At 49.3% G+C, this 16503-nt stretch overlaps 1 protein-coding gene across 2 annotated transcripts in view; it reads right to left on the bottom strand.

Annotated features, from left to right (window-relative positions):
- Positions 1-16166, bottom strand: part of OPA3 (outer mitochondrial membrane lipid metabolism regulator OPA3) — a 58635-nt gene extending 42469 nt beyond the window's left edge. Inside the window, exon 1 of one of the 2 annotated variants that reach the window (XM_007997223.3) lies at positions 15940-16166. In XM_007997223.3, coding sequence (XP_007995414.3) covers positions 15940-16081 — 142 coding nt within the window. In that variant the 5' untranslated portion in view covers positions 16082-16166. The remainder of the gene's footprint in view (positions 1-15939) is intronic. The other variant, XM_007997224.3, reaches the window with a different exon arrangement.
- Between the last annotated feature and the right edge of the window lie 337 nt (positions 16167-16503).

Below are 16503 nucleotides of genomic sequence, written 5' to 3'. Positions count from 1 at the left end.
ACAAAAGCTAAACATAAATTTCCATTTACATCAAGTTGAACAACAGGCAGAACTAAACAATAAGGAGAGAAGTCAGGGAGACAGAGCAGGGGAGGAGGGACCTTTTTAGAGTGATGATGATGTTTTACATCTCGGGTACTAGTTACATGGGTATACGCATTTACCAGTACTCATTGAACTGTAGCCTTTAGATTGTATAGATACTATATCTTAACAAAGAATATACCAAAAAATCAAGTGCCAATAATTAAACATAAGAGGAGGAGTTTGGGAGCCAGTGGGATGTGACTTCTTATCCTGTGTTGCCTCAGGGAACCTGTTTCTCTCACTTTGAGAGATTTCCTCACTCATAAAACCAGGATGGTCATAAACTCCCTAATAAGGTGGTTAAGATCATTTGCTGAGATAATGGAAAGCATTTTAAATAAAAGCTGTTGTTATCAGTCAATAAATTATTATTCAGGGTAAACACAGCTTCAAGCCAGTCTGCCGTGGCTGCCCTTTCCCAGATGTGATCCAGCCAGATGATGATGATGATGACGATGATGACGATTATTATTGTGAGACACGGTCTCACCCTATCACCCAAGCTGGGGTGCAGTGGTGTGATCTCAGCCCACTACAACCTCAGCCTCCAGAGGTCAAGTGATCCTCCAGTTTCAGCCTCCCAAAATGCTGGAATTACAGGTGTTTGCCACCGCACCTGGCAATCCAGTCAGTTTATTTATGTATTTTATTTATTTATTTATTGAGACAGAGTCTTGCTGTGTCACCTAGGCTGGAGTGCAGTGGCGCAATCTCGGCTCACTGCAACCTCCGCCTCCCGGTGTCAAGCCATCCTCCTACCTCAGCCTCCCGAGTAGCTGGAATTACAGGCATGCCCCACCACACCTGGCTAATTTTTGTATTTTTAGTAGAGATGGAATTTCACCATGTTGGTCAGGCTGGTCTCAAACTCCTGACCTCAGGTGACCCGCCCACCTCGGCCTTCCAAATTGCTAGGATTACAGGCATGAGCCACTGTGCCCTGCCCAATCCAGCCAGTTTTAAGCTTGCCCTAACAGTGCTCCAAGTTTTAACAGAATTGTGCAGGCCACAATTGCCGGGCAGTGCTTCCTCCCACAGACCTGGCTTGATCTTTCCATTATAGCAACTGAGACTGCAGTTAATGCACAGTGCTCCAGTTACCAGAGGGGCACGACTGGTTCCATCTGCCCAGCATCTTGGGGGATCGTATCTCCCCAACTTTTGGTTCAAGGGATTCAGGAGGAGGTAACCCCACTCCTGAGTCTGGCCAATTAAGGCACTGCTTTCCCTGGGTCACAGAGACTGTGCCAGGATGGGGATGTGACGCAGGGTGGGCCACTCGATTCAGCCTGGGAATTCGGCGGGAAATGCCGGTTGAAGCACCCCTCTGTACCCTGGGGTCACTGGGCAGATAACTAATACCCTCAAATGTGCCCCATGAGAGCAGGGATCTTTGTTCTGTTGACTACTGAGTCATGCCTCTCAGAACAGTTCCTGGCACACAGCAGGCACTAAATAAAGATTTGTTGAGTGAATGAATTACTCAGCCTCCTACTGGACTGAACCATAGCCACACCCCAGAAAACGATCCCCATCTCTACTCTCCTCCCAGGCCTGGAGAGACCAACTCAACTTGGTATAGAGGACGCTCAGGAGTTTCTAGAAGCAATTAACAGAGAGGTTAGGGCCAAGCGCTGTGGCTCACGCCTGTAATCCCAGCACTTTGGGAGACCAAGGCAGGCAGATTACTTCAGGTCAGGAATTCAAGACCTCCCTGGCCAGCATGGTGAAACCCTGTCTCTACTAAAAATACAAAAATTAGCTGGGCGTGGTGACGGGTGCGTGCCTGTAGTCACAGCTACTCAGAAGGCTGAGGCAGGAGAATTGCTTGAACCCAGGAGGCAGAGGTTGTAGTGAGCCGAGAGAGCGCCACTGCACTCCAGCCTGGGTGACAGAGTGAGATTCCGTCACAAAACAAACAAAAAAGATTTCAGAACAACTTTAGTGTTTCTGATTACCAGTGCTACTTTATATTATTCTCTACTGTCTTAGTAATTCCATCCTCCCCACCTCCATTAGAGTTTAGAAGCCGATACTCACTAGGGCAACCTCCCATACACCAAAGGGCGGGAGGTGACCCGGCTGTGGTAAGCTGGCAGTGAGGGGAGCTTCCTAGGGGCTTCTGCAAAAGGATTTTCCTCCTTGAGGCGCTATCCTCACTTATCTGACCACCCGCCCCTCCATACACACACGCACAGACTTCCTCCCTTAGGAAACATAAAGCCACAATGCCTGGTGCCGCAGCAGCCCTACTGAGGCCATGAGGACTGCCTGAGCACCAACACGGCAGAGACAAGAGTCCTCAGGTTCCTAATGACACCACTGAGCCACCAAACCAACCACGAAGAGGCCTTCCTCAGGGCTTACTGAAAAGTCAGCAAAAAACACCCTTTTGATTTAAGGTTTGATTGACATTTACTGGCTGGGTTTTCTTTTTTTTTTTTTGAGACGGAGTCTCGCTCTGTCGCCCAGGCTGGAGTGCAGTGGCCAGATCTCAGCTCACTGCAAGCTCCGCCTCCTGGGTTTACGCCATTCTCCTGCCTCAGCCTCCCGAGTAGCTGGGACTACAGGCGCCCGCCACCTCGCCCGGCTAGTTTTTTGTATTTTTTAGTAGAGACGGGGTTTCACCGTGTTAGCCAGGATGGTCTCGATCTCCTGGCCTTGTGATCCGCCCGTCTCGGCCTCCCAAAGTGCTGGGATTACAGACTTGAGCCACCGCGCCCGGCCTACTGGCTGGGTTTTCAATTAATTACATATGAGCACAAACTGACACAGAGATACACCGGGGTCAATTACAGATGGCTTCCTGTGCTTTCTCAGGCAGGCGCCATCCCCAGGCTGACACGGGCGCCCTCTCCTGTCCACTTGACATATTGCTTGCGGCCAGGACAAGTAGATTCCCTGGGATGCACTCAGGTTGCAAATCAGTCAGCCCTCTACACAGGGGCTTCTGAAAAAGACTGCTGTTCAGAAATCGGCCAGAAGATTTAGCCATGAGAACATGAGCAAATTCCAGAAAATGCCTCTGCATAATGAAGGGTGGGACTAAAAAAGGAGCAGCGAGATTAAATGCAGCCAATGACACACTTCTTCCATCTGAGACTGTGTACCTTAGTTAGGTCTTTGCCAGCTGTGACAGCCACAAAGAATGTCAAAGCCAGCCGGGAGCAGTGGCTTACGCCTGTAATCACAGCTTTTGGGAGGCTGAGGCGGGCAGGTCACTGGAGGTGAGGAGTTCGAGACCAGCCTGGCCAATATGGTGAAACCCCATCTCTATTAAAAATAAAAATAAAAAAAAAAATTTTTAAATGAGCTGGGCGTAATGGCACACCCCTGTAATCCCAGCTGCTCGGGAGGGCTGAGGCAGGAGAATCGCTTGAACCTGGGAGGTGGAGGTTGCAGTGAGCCAAGACTGTGCCACTACATTCCAGCCTGGGGGACAAAGTGAGACTCCATCTCAAAAAAAAAAAAAAAAGTCAAAGCCAGACTCTCACAGAGGGTTTCACCAAGAGTTTACAAATTTACTTAATAATGTCTGTATAGGAGAATGTTTTCAGTGAGAGTAAAAATATTTGAGGGGGCATGAATACATAAGTTTATTTTTAAAATGTTTACATGTTCATTTCATCCCTCTAATTTTTGTGTATGTTTTTAAATGCATATAACATAGCCATACTGTTGTATGTTAGCACTATACATGACCGCTAAATACTTTTATTTATTTACTTATTTTATTTTATTTCATTTTATTTTTGAGAAAGAGTCTCGCTCTGTCACTCAGGCTGGAGTGCAATGGTGCGATCTTGGCTGACCGCAACCTCCACCTCCCGGGTTAAAGCAATTCTCTTGCCTCAGCCTCCCAAGTAGCTGGGATTACAGGCATGCACCACGACGCCTGGCTAATTTTTTTATTTTTAGTAGAGACGGGGTTTCTCCAGGTTGGTTAGGTTAGTCTCGAACTCCTGACCTCAGGTGATCCGCCCACCTCGGCCTCCCAAAGTGCTGGGATTACAGGCATGAGCCACTGTGCCCGGCATTTATTTTTTTTTTAGAGAGACAAGGTTTCACTGTGTCAACTAGGCTGGAGTACAGTGGTGTGACCAAGGTTCGTTGCAGCCACGACTTCACGCGCTCCAGTGATCCTCCCACCTCAGCCTCCCAAGTAGCTGGGGCCATAGGCGCACACCATCACTCCCAGCTAATTTTTTTTATTGTTGGTAGAGATAGGGTTTTGCCACGTTGCCCAGGCTGGTCTTGAACTCCCGGGTTTACATGATCCACCCGCCTTGGCCTCCCAAAGTGCTGGGATTACAGGCGTGAGCCACTGTGCCTGGCTGACTGCTAAATAATTTTACATATGTGTACACACATGCATACATATATGCTAGGGAAGGAACCTCAGAAATGTTTCCTTGATAGGAGAATATAATAACAAACATTTGGAGGTCACCAGCAGCAGCCTGGCTACCATATAATATAACTGATGTGATGCTCTGGTGATTATAAATAGACTCCAGCAAAGTGATTTTCAAACACTGGTGCGCGTGAGAATGCACTCCAGAGACTGCTAAAAATAAACATGTCCACCCCTTCCCCAAGTCTACCAAATCAGGACCTGCAGGTAGCACTCCTGGGCATCTACCGGAAGCACCCCACAAAGCTCACTAGTTTTCCTCCATATTGTACACCTTTCAGCTCCCCAATCCTCTTGGCACTTGTGTTTAATCTGGTGGTTAGTCAGCCCTTCTACTGAGAGCTGAACACCAACTGTTGTAGCTGTCCTTTCTAGAAGTTCTGTTTAATTCTTTTTCCAGCTTCCTGGCAATTTTTTATTTTACTTGTGTTTTAAGATCCTTCTCTTTTATCCATTTAATAGATAAGCTTAGGTATTTTATATCTACATCTGATCATTTCACATGTTTGCAGGTTGTGACCTGCCATGTTTTTCTGCTGGCTCTCGCTCATGGTGGCTGCTTTTTTCATACGGTATACAATTTTTTTTTTTTTTTTTACTGTGAGCTTGTATGCTGGAACTCTGTCTGAAGGAGTTCTCCAAGGCCCGGGCAAAGAGAGCACAGGCAGAAAGAGTTTATGTTTGTCCTTGCCAGGTGCTTAGACACAATTAGGTACCCCTAGGGGTTCATTCTCAGCATGCAACTTCTAGGACCTTTCAAAGAGGCCCCAAGTCCACATGAGGGACAGTCAGTGGCTACAAATTCTCAGAGGAGAATGTATCAGTCTCTACCTAGGGCAAAGGCTGGTGTGCCTTACGAAGGAGGTTTTTTTCTAGTTTACCAGGTACCTTGGCGGAGACCTGGCTGTCTCCTGGCCAGTTCCCCCACAGCATAGTCCCTATCCCCCAGGCCAAGTGATATGGTGTGGCTGTGTCCCCCACCAAAATCTCATCTTATATTCACACAGAAAATTACATTCATACAAAAAATTATGTTCACACAAAAAATTAGCCAGGCATGGTGGTGCATGCCTGTAATCTCAGCTACTTGGGAGGCTGAGACAGGAGAATCACTAGAACCCAGGAGGCAGAGGTTGCGGTGAGCTGAGATCATGCCATTGCACTCCAGCCTGGGCAATAAGAGTGAAACAGTCTCAAAAAATAAATAAATAAAATAAATAAAAAGTAAATAAACATGTACAGAGTACTTGAGGGCCAGGTACAGTTCTATGTTTTATGGATATGAACATCCACATAACAACCCAATTACAAGCATAAAACTGAGGCCCAAAGAGGTTAAATAACTCTTCCTGGGGTCACATAGAAAGTGGCAGAGCAGGGATAGATAAGCGGGCAGCCTGGTTCAAGGCCGGGCTGTAAAGAGTAAACAGTAAACACTGTTTACTGAATGGTGCTAAGGGAACATCAGACCTATGAGGTAAGTGCTATATGGTACAGAAAGGGTACAGAAAGGCAGAGTGACTCATGCAGGACACACACCACGTAAACAGCGGGGCAAGGATCTGAGTGCATCAAGTCTTTATCCAGAAGCAGAGGTTTTGGTACTTGGGCAGTAATGACAAGAAGGGATTCCGGCTGGGCGCGGTGACTCACGCCTGCAATCCCAGCACTTTAGGAGGCCACAGCGGGCGGATCATTTGAGGTCAGGAGTTGGAGACCAGCCTGACCAACATGGTGAAACCACATCTCTACTAAAAATACAAAAATTAGCTGGGCGTGGTGGCGGGCACATGTAATCCCAGCTACATAGGAGGGCAAAAGCCTGGGCAACAAAGTTAGACTCCGTCTCAAAAAAAAAAAAAAAAGAAAGGATTCCATGTCTACCCCATCCTGTAGTAGCAACCAGATGGGCATGTCCCAGGCCTGGGCTCACCTATCCACTATCCTGTTGCATCCTCACAAGAATCCTGGGAGATACATTCTATTATTATCCCGTTTGATAAATATGGAAATGGAGGCTCACAGAGGTCAAGCTGCCTGCTCAAAGTCACATGGCTAATAAGAGGCAGTGCCAAGATCCGAAGCCGAGAGTGCCTACTCTGTGGCCATCGGGGACCCCTTCGTATCATACCCTGTGCAGTCCTTTCCCACACTCACTGCAGTCTGTGCCTGGGGCTGCTTTGACCAATAGAGTGTGGTGGAAATGACGCTGGAAGGTTCCAGGCCTTGCCCTTAAATAACCTGCAGCTTCTGCTTCTTCCTGCATGAAAATTTGGCTGTTGGGGAGTCCTGAGCAGCCGTGTGAGATATTCAGCTACCCTGCAGGAGAGACCACGTGGAGAAGAGAGGCCCAGAGACTATGCTGAGAGGGAACCAACTGCCCAGTGCCAGTTCCAGATGACTCCAGCCCAGCCACCTCCGCCTGTACCTGGATAAGAGCCCGCCAAGCAGCAACCGGCAAAAGAACTGTCCGGTTGAGCCCAGGCAAGCCACAAAGGTAACAGAAACTAAGAGTGACTGGGTTTTTTGTTTGTCTTTTTGAGACAGGGTCTTGCTCTGTTGCCCAGGCTGGAGTGCTATGGCACGATCTTGGCTCACTGCAACCTCCACCTCTCTTGGGTTCAAGCAATTCTCCTACCTCAGCCTCCTGAGAAGCTGGGACCACAGGCATCCACTACATTTTTATATTTTTAGTAGAGAAGGGGTTTTGCCATGTTGCCCAGGCTGATCTTGAACTCCTGGCCTGAAGTGATCCACCCACCTCAACCTCCCAAAGTGCTGAGATTACAGGCATGAGCCATTGCACCTGGCTAAGAGTTACTATGTTAAGCCACCAAGCTTTGGATCAGATGGCTATGAAGAAAAAGAAAACTGAAACAAAGTCCATGGGCTAAATTCATAATAATGGCCACAGAGCTGAGCACTTCTGAAAAAATGACCTCAGCAACCTGAACGAATGATTGTGGTGTATCCGTTTCCCACGACCACTATAACAAACTACCACAAATGCAGTGGCTTAAAACAACACAAATTTATTATTATTTGAGACAGGGTCTTGCTCTATCACCCAGGCTGGAGTGCAGTGGTGCAGTCACAGCTCACTGCAGCCTCATTCTCCTGGGCTCAAGCAATCCTGCCCCAGCCTCCTGAGTGGCTAAAACTATAGGCATGCATCACCATGCCCCACTAATTTTTTTTATTTTTAGTAGAGACAAGGTCTCGCTGTGTTGCCCAGGCTGGTCTTGAACCCCTGGGTTCAAGTGATCCTCCTGCCTCGGCCTTCTAAAATGCTGGGATAACCGGCGTGAGCCACTACACCTGTCCTAAATTTATTATTTTACAGTTCCAGAAGTCAGAAGTCTGAAATGGGGGCCAGGTGTGGTGGCTCATGCCCATAATCCCTGCACCTTGGGAGGCCAAGGCGGGTGGATTACCTGAGGTCAGGAGTTCAAGACCAGCCTGGCCAATATGGTGAAACCCCCGTCTCTACTGAAAATACAAAAATTAGCCAGGCGTGGCCGGGCGTGGTGGCTCAAGCCTGTAATCCCAGCACTTTGGGAGGCCGAGACGGGTGGATCACGAGGTTAGGAGATCGAGACCATCCTGGCTAACATGGTGAAACTCCATCTCTACTAAAAAATACGAAAAACTAGCCGGGCAAGGTGGTGGATGCCTATAGGCCCAGCTATTCGGGAGGCTGAGGCAGGAGAATGGCGGGAACCCGGGAGGCGGAGCTTGCAGTGAGCTGAGATCTGGCCACTGCACTCCAGCGCAGGCGACAGAGCGAGACTCCGTCTCAAAAAAAAAAAAAAAAAAAAAATTAGCCAGGTGTAGTGACACTACTGTACTCCAGCCTGGGTGACCATGCAAAACCCCGTCTCAAAAACAAAAAACAAAAAAACCGAGCATGGTGGCTCATGCCTGTAATCCCAGTACTTTGGGAGGCCAAGGCGGGTGGATCACCTGAGGTCAGGAGTTCAAGACCAGCCTAGCCAACATGGTGAAACCCTATCTCTACTAAAAATACAAAAAATTAGCCAGGTGTGGTGGCGGGTACCTGTAATCCCAGCTACTCAGGGGACTGAGGCAGGAGAATCGCTTGTACCCAGGAGGCAGAAGTTGCAGTGAGTTGAGATCGTGCCACTGCACTGCAGACTGGGCAACAAGAGTGAAACTCCATCTCAAAAAAAAAAAAAAAAAGAAAGAAAGAAAGTCCAAAATGGCTTTCACTAGGCTAATCTCAAGGTGTCCCGCAGGGCTGTGTTCCCTTCTGGAGTCTCCGGTGGAGAATCCATCTCCTTGGCTTGGCTTTTCCAGCTTCCAGAGGCTGCCCACATTCCTTGGCTCATGCCTTCCTTCCTCCATCTTCAAGGCCAGCAAGGCAACATCCCTCAAATCATTCCCTCTCGCCTCCCTCTTTCCCTGATAAAGACCCCTGTGATCACGCTGACCCCACCTGCGTAATTCAGGATCATCTCCGCATCCCCAAATCCTTAATTTGATCACATCTGCAAAGTCACCTTTGCTGTGCATGGTAACATACTCAACAGGTTCTTGGGATTAGGATGTGGACATCTTTGGGGGACCAGTCACTCTACTGCCTACTGTGTGTGATAAACCAGGAAAGGGACCAGTGCACTCCAAAGGAATAAACAGAGATGAGCTGGAATTTTCCCACTGCCCAGAGACATCTCACAGCCTCCCTGGGTGTACCAAAAGTGAACTTTGCAGGCGTGGCCTCAACTTGCCTAGCATCACCAACCTCCTTTACTTTTGGGTTAAAATAATTTAAACAAAGGAATTCTGTGTTTAAAAAGATCTCTGCCTCCCCAGCAGGGTGCACCATCGATGATTTATGCTTCTAGCGTGTACTATTCTTTCCTCAGGCAGCCACAGCTACTGCTGCAGCCTCTCCTGTGAGACAGCTGGGCCCAGCCCGCTGAGTCAAAAGTATCTCAGCCAAAGGTACAGATACTGGATTTACTGGTCAGCTCGGGACACCTGACCTGAGAGAACGCAGGGCCACCAGTGCACCCTGGGAAATTCCAATTGCCATGGCGGGGGCCAGAGCAAGGGGCAATTAGCAGTGTGAAGACATTAATGATGTAATTAAAATGTGTAAATGTAAGAAGCCAGTACATCGCAATATCTGGTAGCATCTCCAACTCGACCTGTCCCTAACTGAGCTCCAGGTCTTTCTGTCCAACCTGCCCCTTCTCCAGTCGGCCATCTCACACCCAATTCATGGGAGATCCTGCCGGCTCTACCTTGTAAACAAATCTACTGGTTATTCATCACGAAGAGGAAAAGGAAAGTTTCTCGACATTGTCACACCTTAACCAAGCGATCCAAATCACCATCACAAACAGATCTCAGGAGCCCCCTGAAGGGATGGCCTTAGGAGGCACCTGGAGTCTGTGGTGCTCCCGCCAAACATGTTCAACATGAATCCAATCAGGGGAAGCAATCAGGAGACTCCAGACAGCGGGACACACTATCAATCAGAGACTGGCTCCGATGCCAATGTCATAAAAAACAAGCGCAGGGATACTATTCTACCGCAGGGTCAGCAAACTCTTCCTGTAAAGGGGCAGAGAGTAAATATTTTAGATTCTGAGGCCGGGCGAGGTGGCTCACGCCTGTAATCCTGAAACCTCTCTTTGCAAAATTATGACTGACACAGTGAAAGAGATCTAACTTGACTGACTTCATCCTGCTTCCAACCTCTAAGCTGTCCTTGTACATTCCTGAGCAAAGGCTGAACTAACTTTGGGAGAAACTTATAGTTTATAGTTTAAACAAACCTAGTGCCTGGCGCAGTGGCTCACCCCTGTAATCCCAGCACTTTGGGAGGCCGAGGCGGGTGGATCATGAGGTCAGGGGTTCGAGACCAGCCTGACCAACATGGTGAAACCCCGTCTCTACTAAAAATACAAAAATTAGCCAGGCACAGCAGCAAGCGCCTGTAATCCCAGCTACTCGAAAGGCTGAGGCAGGAGAATCGCTTGAACCCAGGAGACAGACGTTGCAGTGAGCCGAGATCGCACCATTGCACTCCAGCCTGGGTGTCGGAGTGAGACTCTGTCTCAAAAATAAATAAATAATAAAATAAAATAGAACTCTGATCTTGTCCCTCTTCTGCACAGAACCCTCCAGTGAGTCCTGTTCCACTCAGAGTAAAGCCAAGGCATTTGCAGTGACCCACAGGCCCCATACAAACCGTCCCCCTTTCCCGTCATCAGTTTCCTCTGTACTCTGTGCCAGGCACGCTCATGCCTGAGGTCCTGTGTGCATGCGGGATCCTCTGGGCTGGAACGCCTCTTCCCCCAGATACCAATGCTGCTCGTTTCCTCCCTCCTTTGCATATTTTCAGTGAGTTCTCACTGATAATCCTATCTACGCTTATAGCCTTCCTTTAAATATTCCTTGTTCTACAACCCTGATTTTTTCTCCTAGAGTAATTATTGCTATCTAACATATTTCATATTTTAACTTTTTTTTTTTTTCCCCCAAGATGGAATCTCACTCTGTCACCCAGGCTGGAGTGCAGTGGTGCAATCTTGGCTCACTGCAAACTCTGCCTCTTGGGTTCAAGCGATTCTCCTGCCTAAGCCTCCTGAGTAGCTGGGATTACAGGCGCCCGCCACCATGCCTGGCTAAGTTTTGTAGTTTTAGTAGAGATGGGGTTTCGCCATGTTGCCTAGGCTGGTCTCAAACTCCTGACCTCAAGCGATCCGCCCGCCTCAGCCTCCCAAAGTGCTGGGATTACAGGCGTGAGCTACTGGGCCCAGCCAACTATTTATTTCATTTACTGTCTGGCTTCCTCCACAAGAATGTAAGGCACCTGAGAGCAAGATGTGTTGCTTTTTCCTGCCTGTTGTATCTATAACATCTACATGACAGCCATGACCCTATGCCAGGCACTGACTTAACATTTTATATCCATTTACTTAATCCTCACAACAACACAATAAATATTATTTACAGCATAATGCATATATAGCATATACACAAAATGAGAATAATAATAGCATCTACCTCATCATAATTGGTGAGGACCCAATGGCAGAGGCTGGGAGGTGCTCAAGACAAGCCTTGGCACCAAATACGAGCCCAGTGAATGTGACTATTACATAACACCCACTGTACAGAAGCGGAAATTGAAGCTAAGAGGGGCTAAAGGACATACCCAAAGTCACCAGTCTGGGTAGGGATTCAAACCTATGTCAGTCTGACTCCAGAAGCCATTTTCTTTCTTTTTTTTTTGAGATGGAGTCTCGCTCTGTCACCCAGCCTGGAGTGCAGTGGTGCGATCTCGGCTCACTGCAACCTCTGCCTCCTGTGTTCAAGTGATTCTTCTGCCTCAGCCTCCTGAGTAGCTGGGATTACAGGTGTACGCCACTATGCCTGGCTAATTTTTGTATTTTTAGTAGAGAAGGGGTTTCACCATGTTGGTCAGGCGGGTCTCTAACTCCTGACGTTGTGATCCGCCCACCTTGGCCTCCCAAAGTGCTGGGATTACAGGCGTGCCTGGACTTTTTTTTTTTTTTTGGAGACAGAGTTTCACTCTTGTTGCCCAGGCTAGAGTGCAGTGGCACGATCTCGGCTCACTGCAATGCCTGCCTCCCGGGTGCAAGCGATTCTCCTGCCTCAGGGTCCCGAGTGGGATTACAGATATGCGCCACCATGCCTGGCTAATTTTGTATTTTTAGCAGAGACGGAGTTTCTCCACGTTGGTCAGGCTGGTCTCTGACTCCCGACCTCAGGTGACCCGCCCACCTAGGCCTCCCAAAGTGCTCGGATTATAGGTGGGAGGCACCGCGCCTGGCCCAGAAGTCTTTTTATTTATTTATTTATCTATTTATTTATTTATTTATTTTATTTATTTATTGAGACAGAGTCTCGCTCTGTTGCCCAGGCTGGAGTGCAGTGGTGTGATCTCAGCTCACTGCAACCTCTGCCTCCTGGGTTCAAGCAATTCTCCTGCATCAGCCTCCTAAGTATCTGGGACTACAGGTGTGTGCCACCACGCTTGCCTAATTTTGTATTTTTAGTAGAGATGGGGTTTCACCATGTTGGCCAGGCTGGTCTTGAACTCCTGATCTCGTGATCCACCCACCTCCGCCTTCCAAAGTGCTGGGATTACAGGCGTGAGCCACTGCGCTCGGCTCCAGAAGCCATTTTTTAAACCACAATGCTAAGAATGTCACAGTGTTTGGAAGACAGGCAGAGACAGGAAACAAACTGGGTCTAGGAATTCAGCGTCCAAAGTCCTGCCTCTGGCACAAATCTCTGCGTATGACCTGAGCAATTAACTTCTGCCCTCAAGGCCTCCATTTTCCCTTCTATAAACCAGAGGAAGTCATTCCTCTTTCTGGACATGGGGACAAAACAGTTGTGGGGGTCAAATGAGATGGCTAACAGGAAAGCACTGTGGTAACCATGAAATCTAATACTTTCCCATTCTAAGAGCTGCAGCCCCAACAATGACCCCATCAAACACTGAAGAACCAAGAATTCTGGGCCCTGGAAAGCAAACTTTAAGCATCCAAACTTACAGAGGGGAAAAAAGGTACACTCCCTTAACTATGTAGGCCTTGTATGTGGTCCTCTCTCTGCCCCAGTGCTTTCCTTGCTCCTTGTCCTGCTGTTGTCCTCACCCTTCAGGTCCCAGTTCAGATGTCTCCTCTGCCAGGAAGCCCTCCCTGAACCCCATGCCACATCAGGTGCCCAGTGAGCTCCCCCATCTCAGCTCTGCCCACTGTCGGGGGATACATCCATCCCCCGCTGGACTAGGAATTCCTTGAGGGCACAGATTGGTGCTGGCTTGGTCCCTGCTGTTTCGCCAGCATTGCCAGCACAAGACCTGGCACAGGGCAGAAGCTCACAAAATACTAGCTAAAGGAAGTAATGAATGGACGGAGGGATGAATGGTGTGTAACCGCCCAAGGGGTTCACCTTGCCCGCTGCCTAGACAGAGCTGATTCATCAAGGCAGGAGAACTGCAAGACAAAGTAATTCACGCAGAGTTGGCTGTGCGGGAGGGTTTTTTGTTTGTCTGAGACAGAGTCTCGCTCTGCTGCCCAGACTGGAGTGCAGTGGCACAATTTCGGCTCACTGCGACCTCTGCCTCCCAGGTTCAGCAATTCTCCTGCCTCAGCCTCCTGAGTAGATGAGACTACAGATGTGTGCCACCACACCCAGCTAATTTTTGTATTTTTAGTAGAGACGGGGTTTCACCATGTTGGTTAGGCTGGTCTCGAACTCCTGACCTCGCGATCTGCCCATCTTAGCCTCCCAAAGTGCTGGAATTAGAGGTGTGAGCCACCGCACCCAGCCAGGAGTTTTACTGTTACTCAAATCAGTCTCCCTGAGCATTCAGGGAGCATATATATATATTTTTTTCTTTAGAAGGAGTTTCACTCTTTCGCCTGGGCTGGAGTGAAGCGACGTGATCTTGGCTAACTGCAACCTCCATCCCTGGGTTCAAGTGATTCTCATGCCCCAGCCTCCCAAGTAGCTGGGATTATAGGCGCCGCCACCATGCCCGCCTAACTTTTGTATTTTTAGTAGAGATGAGGTTTCACCATGTTGGCCAGGCTGGTCTCAAACTCCTGACCTCAGGCGATCCACCTGCGTCAGCCTCCCAAAGTGCTAGGATTACAGGCCTGAGACCATGGGCCCAGCTGGAGCAGAGTTTCTAAGGATAACTTGGTGGGTGGGGGAAGCCAGTGAGCCAGGAATGCTGATTGGTCAGATATAAAATCACAGGGAGTCCCAGCAGTCTTCCTGAGCTCAGTCAGTGGCCCCTGTGCGTGGGGGCCACAAGATCAGATGGGCCAGTTTATTGATCTGGGTAAGGCCAGCTGATCCATCAATTGCAGGGTCTGCAGAATATCTCAAGCACTGATCTTAGGAGCAGTTTAGGGAGGGTCAGAATCTTGTAGCCTCCAACTGCATGACTCCTAAACCATAATTTCTTATCTTGTAGCTAACGTTAGTCCTACAAAGGCAATCTAGTCCCCAGACAAGGAGGAGGTCTGCTTTGGGAAAGGGCTGTTACCATGTTTGTTTAAACTAGAAACTAAATCTCTCCCAAAGTTAGTTCAGCCTTCACCCAGGAATGAACAAGGATAGCTTGGAGGTTAGAAGCAAGATGGAGTCAGTTAAGTTAAATCTCTTTCACTGTGTCAGTCATAATTTTGCAAAGGCAGTTTCAGTGGTTCTCCGACCCAGCCAATTATGTTAAATTCCCTTATGTTATGTCCCATGTAGCACACAGATCACCTTTTTAAAGTAGTTTATATTTTGGGTGTTTACTATGCCCTTTATTTCTATTTATTTATTATTTTTTGAGACAGTCTTGCTGTGTCGCCCAGGCTAGAATGGCACAATCTAGGCTCACTGCAGCCTCCAGCTACAGGGTTCAAGCGATTCTCCTGCCTCAGCATCCCAAGTAGCTGGAACTACAGGCGTGCGCTACCACACCCAGCTAATTTTGGTGTATTTTGTACATACGGGATTTCACTATGTTGGCCAGGCTGGTCTCGAACTCCTGGTCTCATGTGATCCGCCCGCCTCGGCCTCCCAAAGTGCCGGTATTACAGGTGTGAGCCACCGCGCCGGACCTTACTATGCCCTTTAGATCTGAGCTCGGGCGGCCCCCTCTAGGCAGCCCTGCTGGCCTCAGGTCCTTGGGTCAGGAGCTCCTCTGAGCTCCGGGGCTCCCACTTTCCCGACCACTTTGGGTTGACAGTGATGGATCAGGAGTGTATCTCCCAGTGCTGAGCAAAAAGGCCGCATAGTCTCTCTACCGAATGAAAGGACGGCGTATGAGTGCATTAATGAGTACACAGATGAACGTCCTCTCGGGTTCAAAGCCCTTTTCCAGATTCCCAGGCCATGACTCCAGACTTCACCCCCGAACCATGCCCCTAATCCAGACTTATTGCCTACAGTAAAACTGAGGCACGTCGACGTCCTAAACGGAGGATATACAAGCACCTCCCAGATCAGGGGAAACTGAGGCACAGGGTGGAGCTTTTGAAACGAAGTTGCCCAAGGACGGCCGGGCAAACGACCCCGTCCGGTTTCTCCTCAGCCCCTCCCCTAGTTCCTCTATCCTGGAAAGCTCCGTCTAAATTTCTCCCATCCCTCACACTATTGGTTTAACAGGGCATCAGTCTCCAAGTGCTTTTCCTCTATTGGCTGGCATTTCCTACTCACGCGGCGGCGCCCTGACCCGCCCCCTTACGCCACGCCCCGCCCTCACTATTGGGCCACCTGCACGCCCCTCTATCAGGAACCCTCCCTATTGGCCACTGGACTTTGCCGGTTCGGGCTGTGATTCGTCGTAAACAGAAGTCCATCCCCTGAGCAACCACCTGAGAGGGGTTGGAGAAAGGAAAAAGGTTGGAGGGAATTCGGGTCAGACTCACGTTGAGCCGGCGGGAGGCAGATATAGGTCTTGAAGAACTCGCTTCGGCGGGCGGCCTCCTTAATGCGGTTGGCAAGCGGCTTGCTGACCTGCCGGATGCCCAAGTATAGCAGCTTCGCCATAGGGAACGCGCCCACCACCATCTTGGCGGTCTCACAGGGCACGCGCAACCCTGCTGACTGGGCGGGGCGCCTCAACCTCTTCACTCCTCCCCCGCCCTCTCGTGGCCATGCGTGCGTCAGTACGTATGTACGTACGCTCGGGGGAAACTGCAGAGGCGCACCCTGACGTCACCCCGTCGACGCTGACGTACCGGCGTCCGTTCGCTGAATATGCAAATATACACGGAAGTGAGGCGGGTCGGGGGGCGGTGCCGTTAACGGATGCTGGAAGGCGCGTGGATTCCCACGCCCGCCTTGGCCGACGTCACTGTGCTCCTTCGTGATGTCATGTACCGAGCTGGCGTCCCCACCCAAAGGAGGCTCTTAATTAGTCCTAATTAGTCCTATGAGCCCCAAATACACCTTGCCCTGCAAGCTAGGGCTCTCATTGGGATTAAGAGGAA

Source organism: Chlorocebus sabaeus, chromosome 6 (genome assembly GCF_047675955.1).
Source record: "Chlorocebus sabaeus isolate Y175 chromosome 6, mChlSab1.0.hap1, whole genome shotgun sequence".
NCBI classification, from domain to species: domain Eukaryota; kingdom Metazoa; phylum Chordata; class Mammalia; order Primates; family Cercopithecidae; genus Chlorocebus; species Chlorocebus sabaeus.
This window is presented reverse-complemented; position numbering and strand designations above follow the sequence as displayed.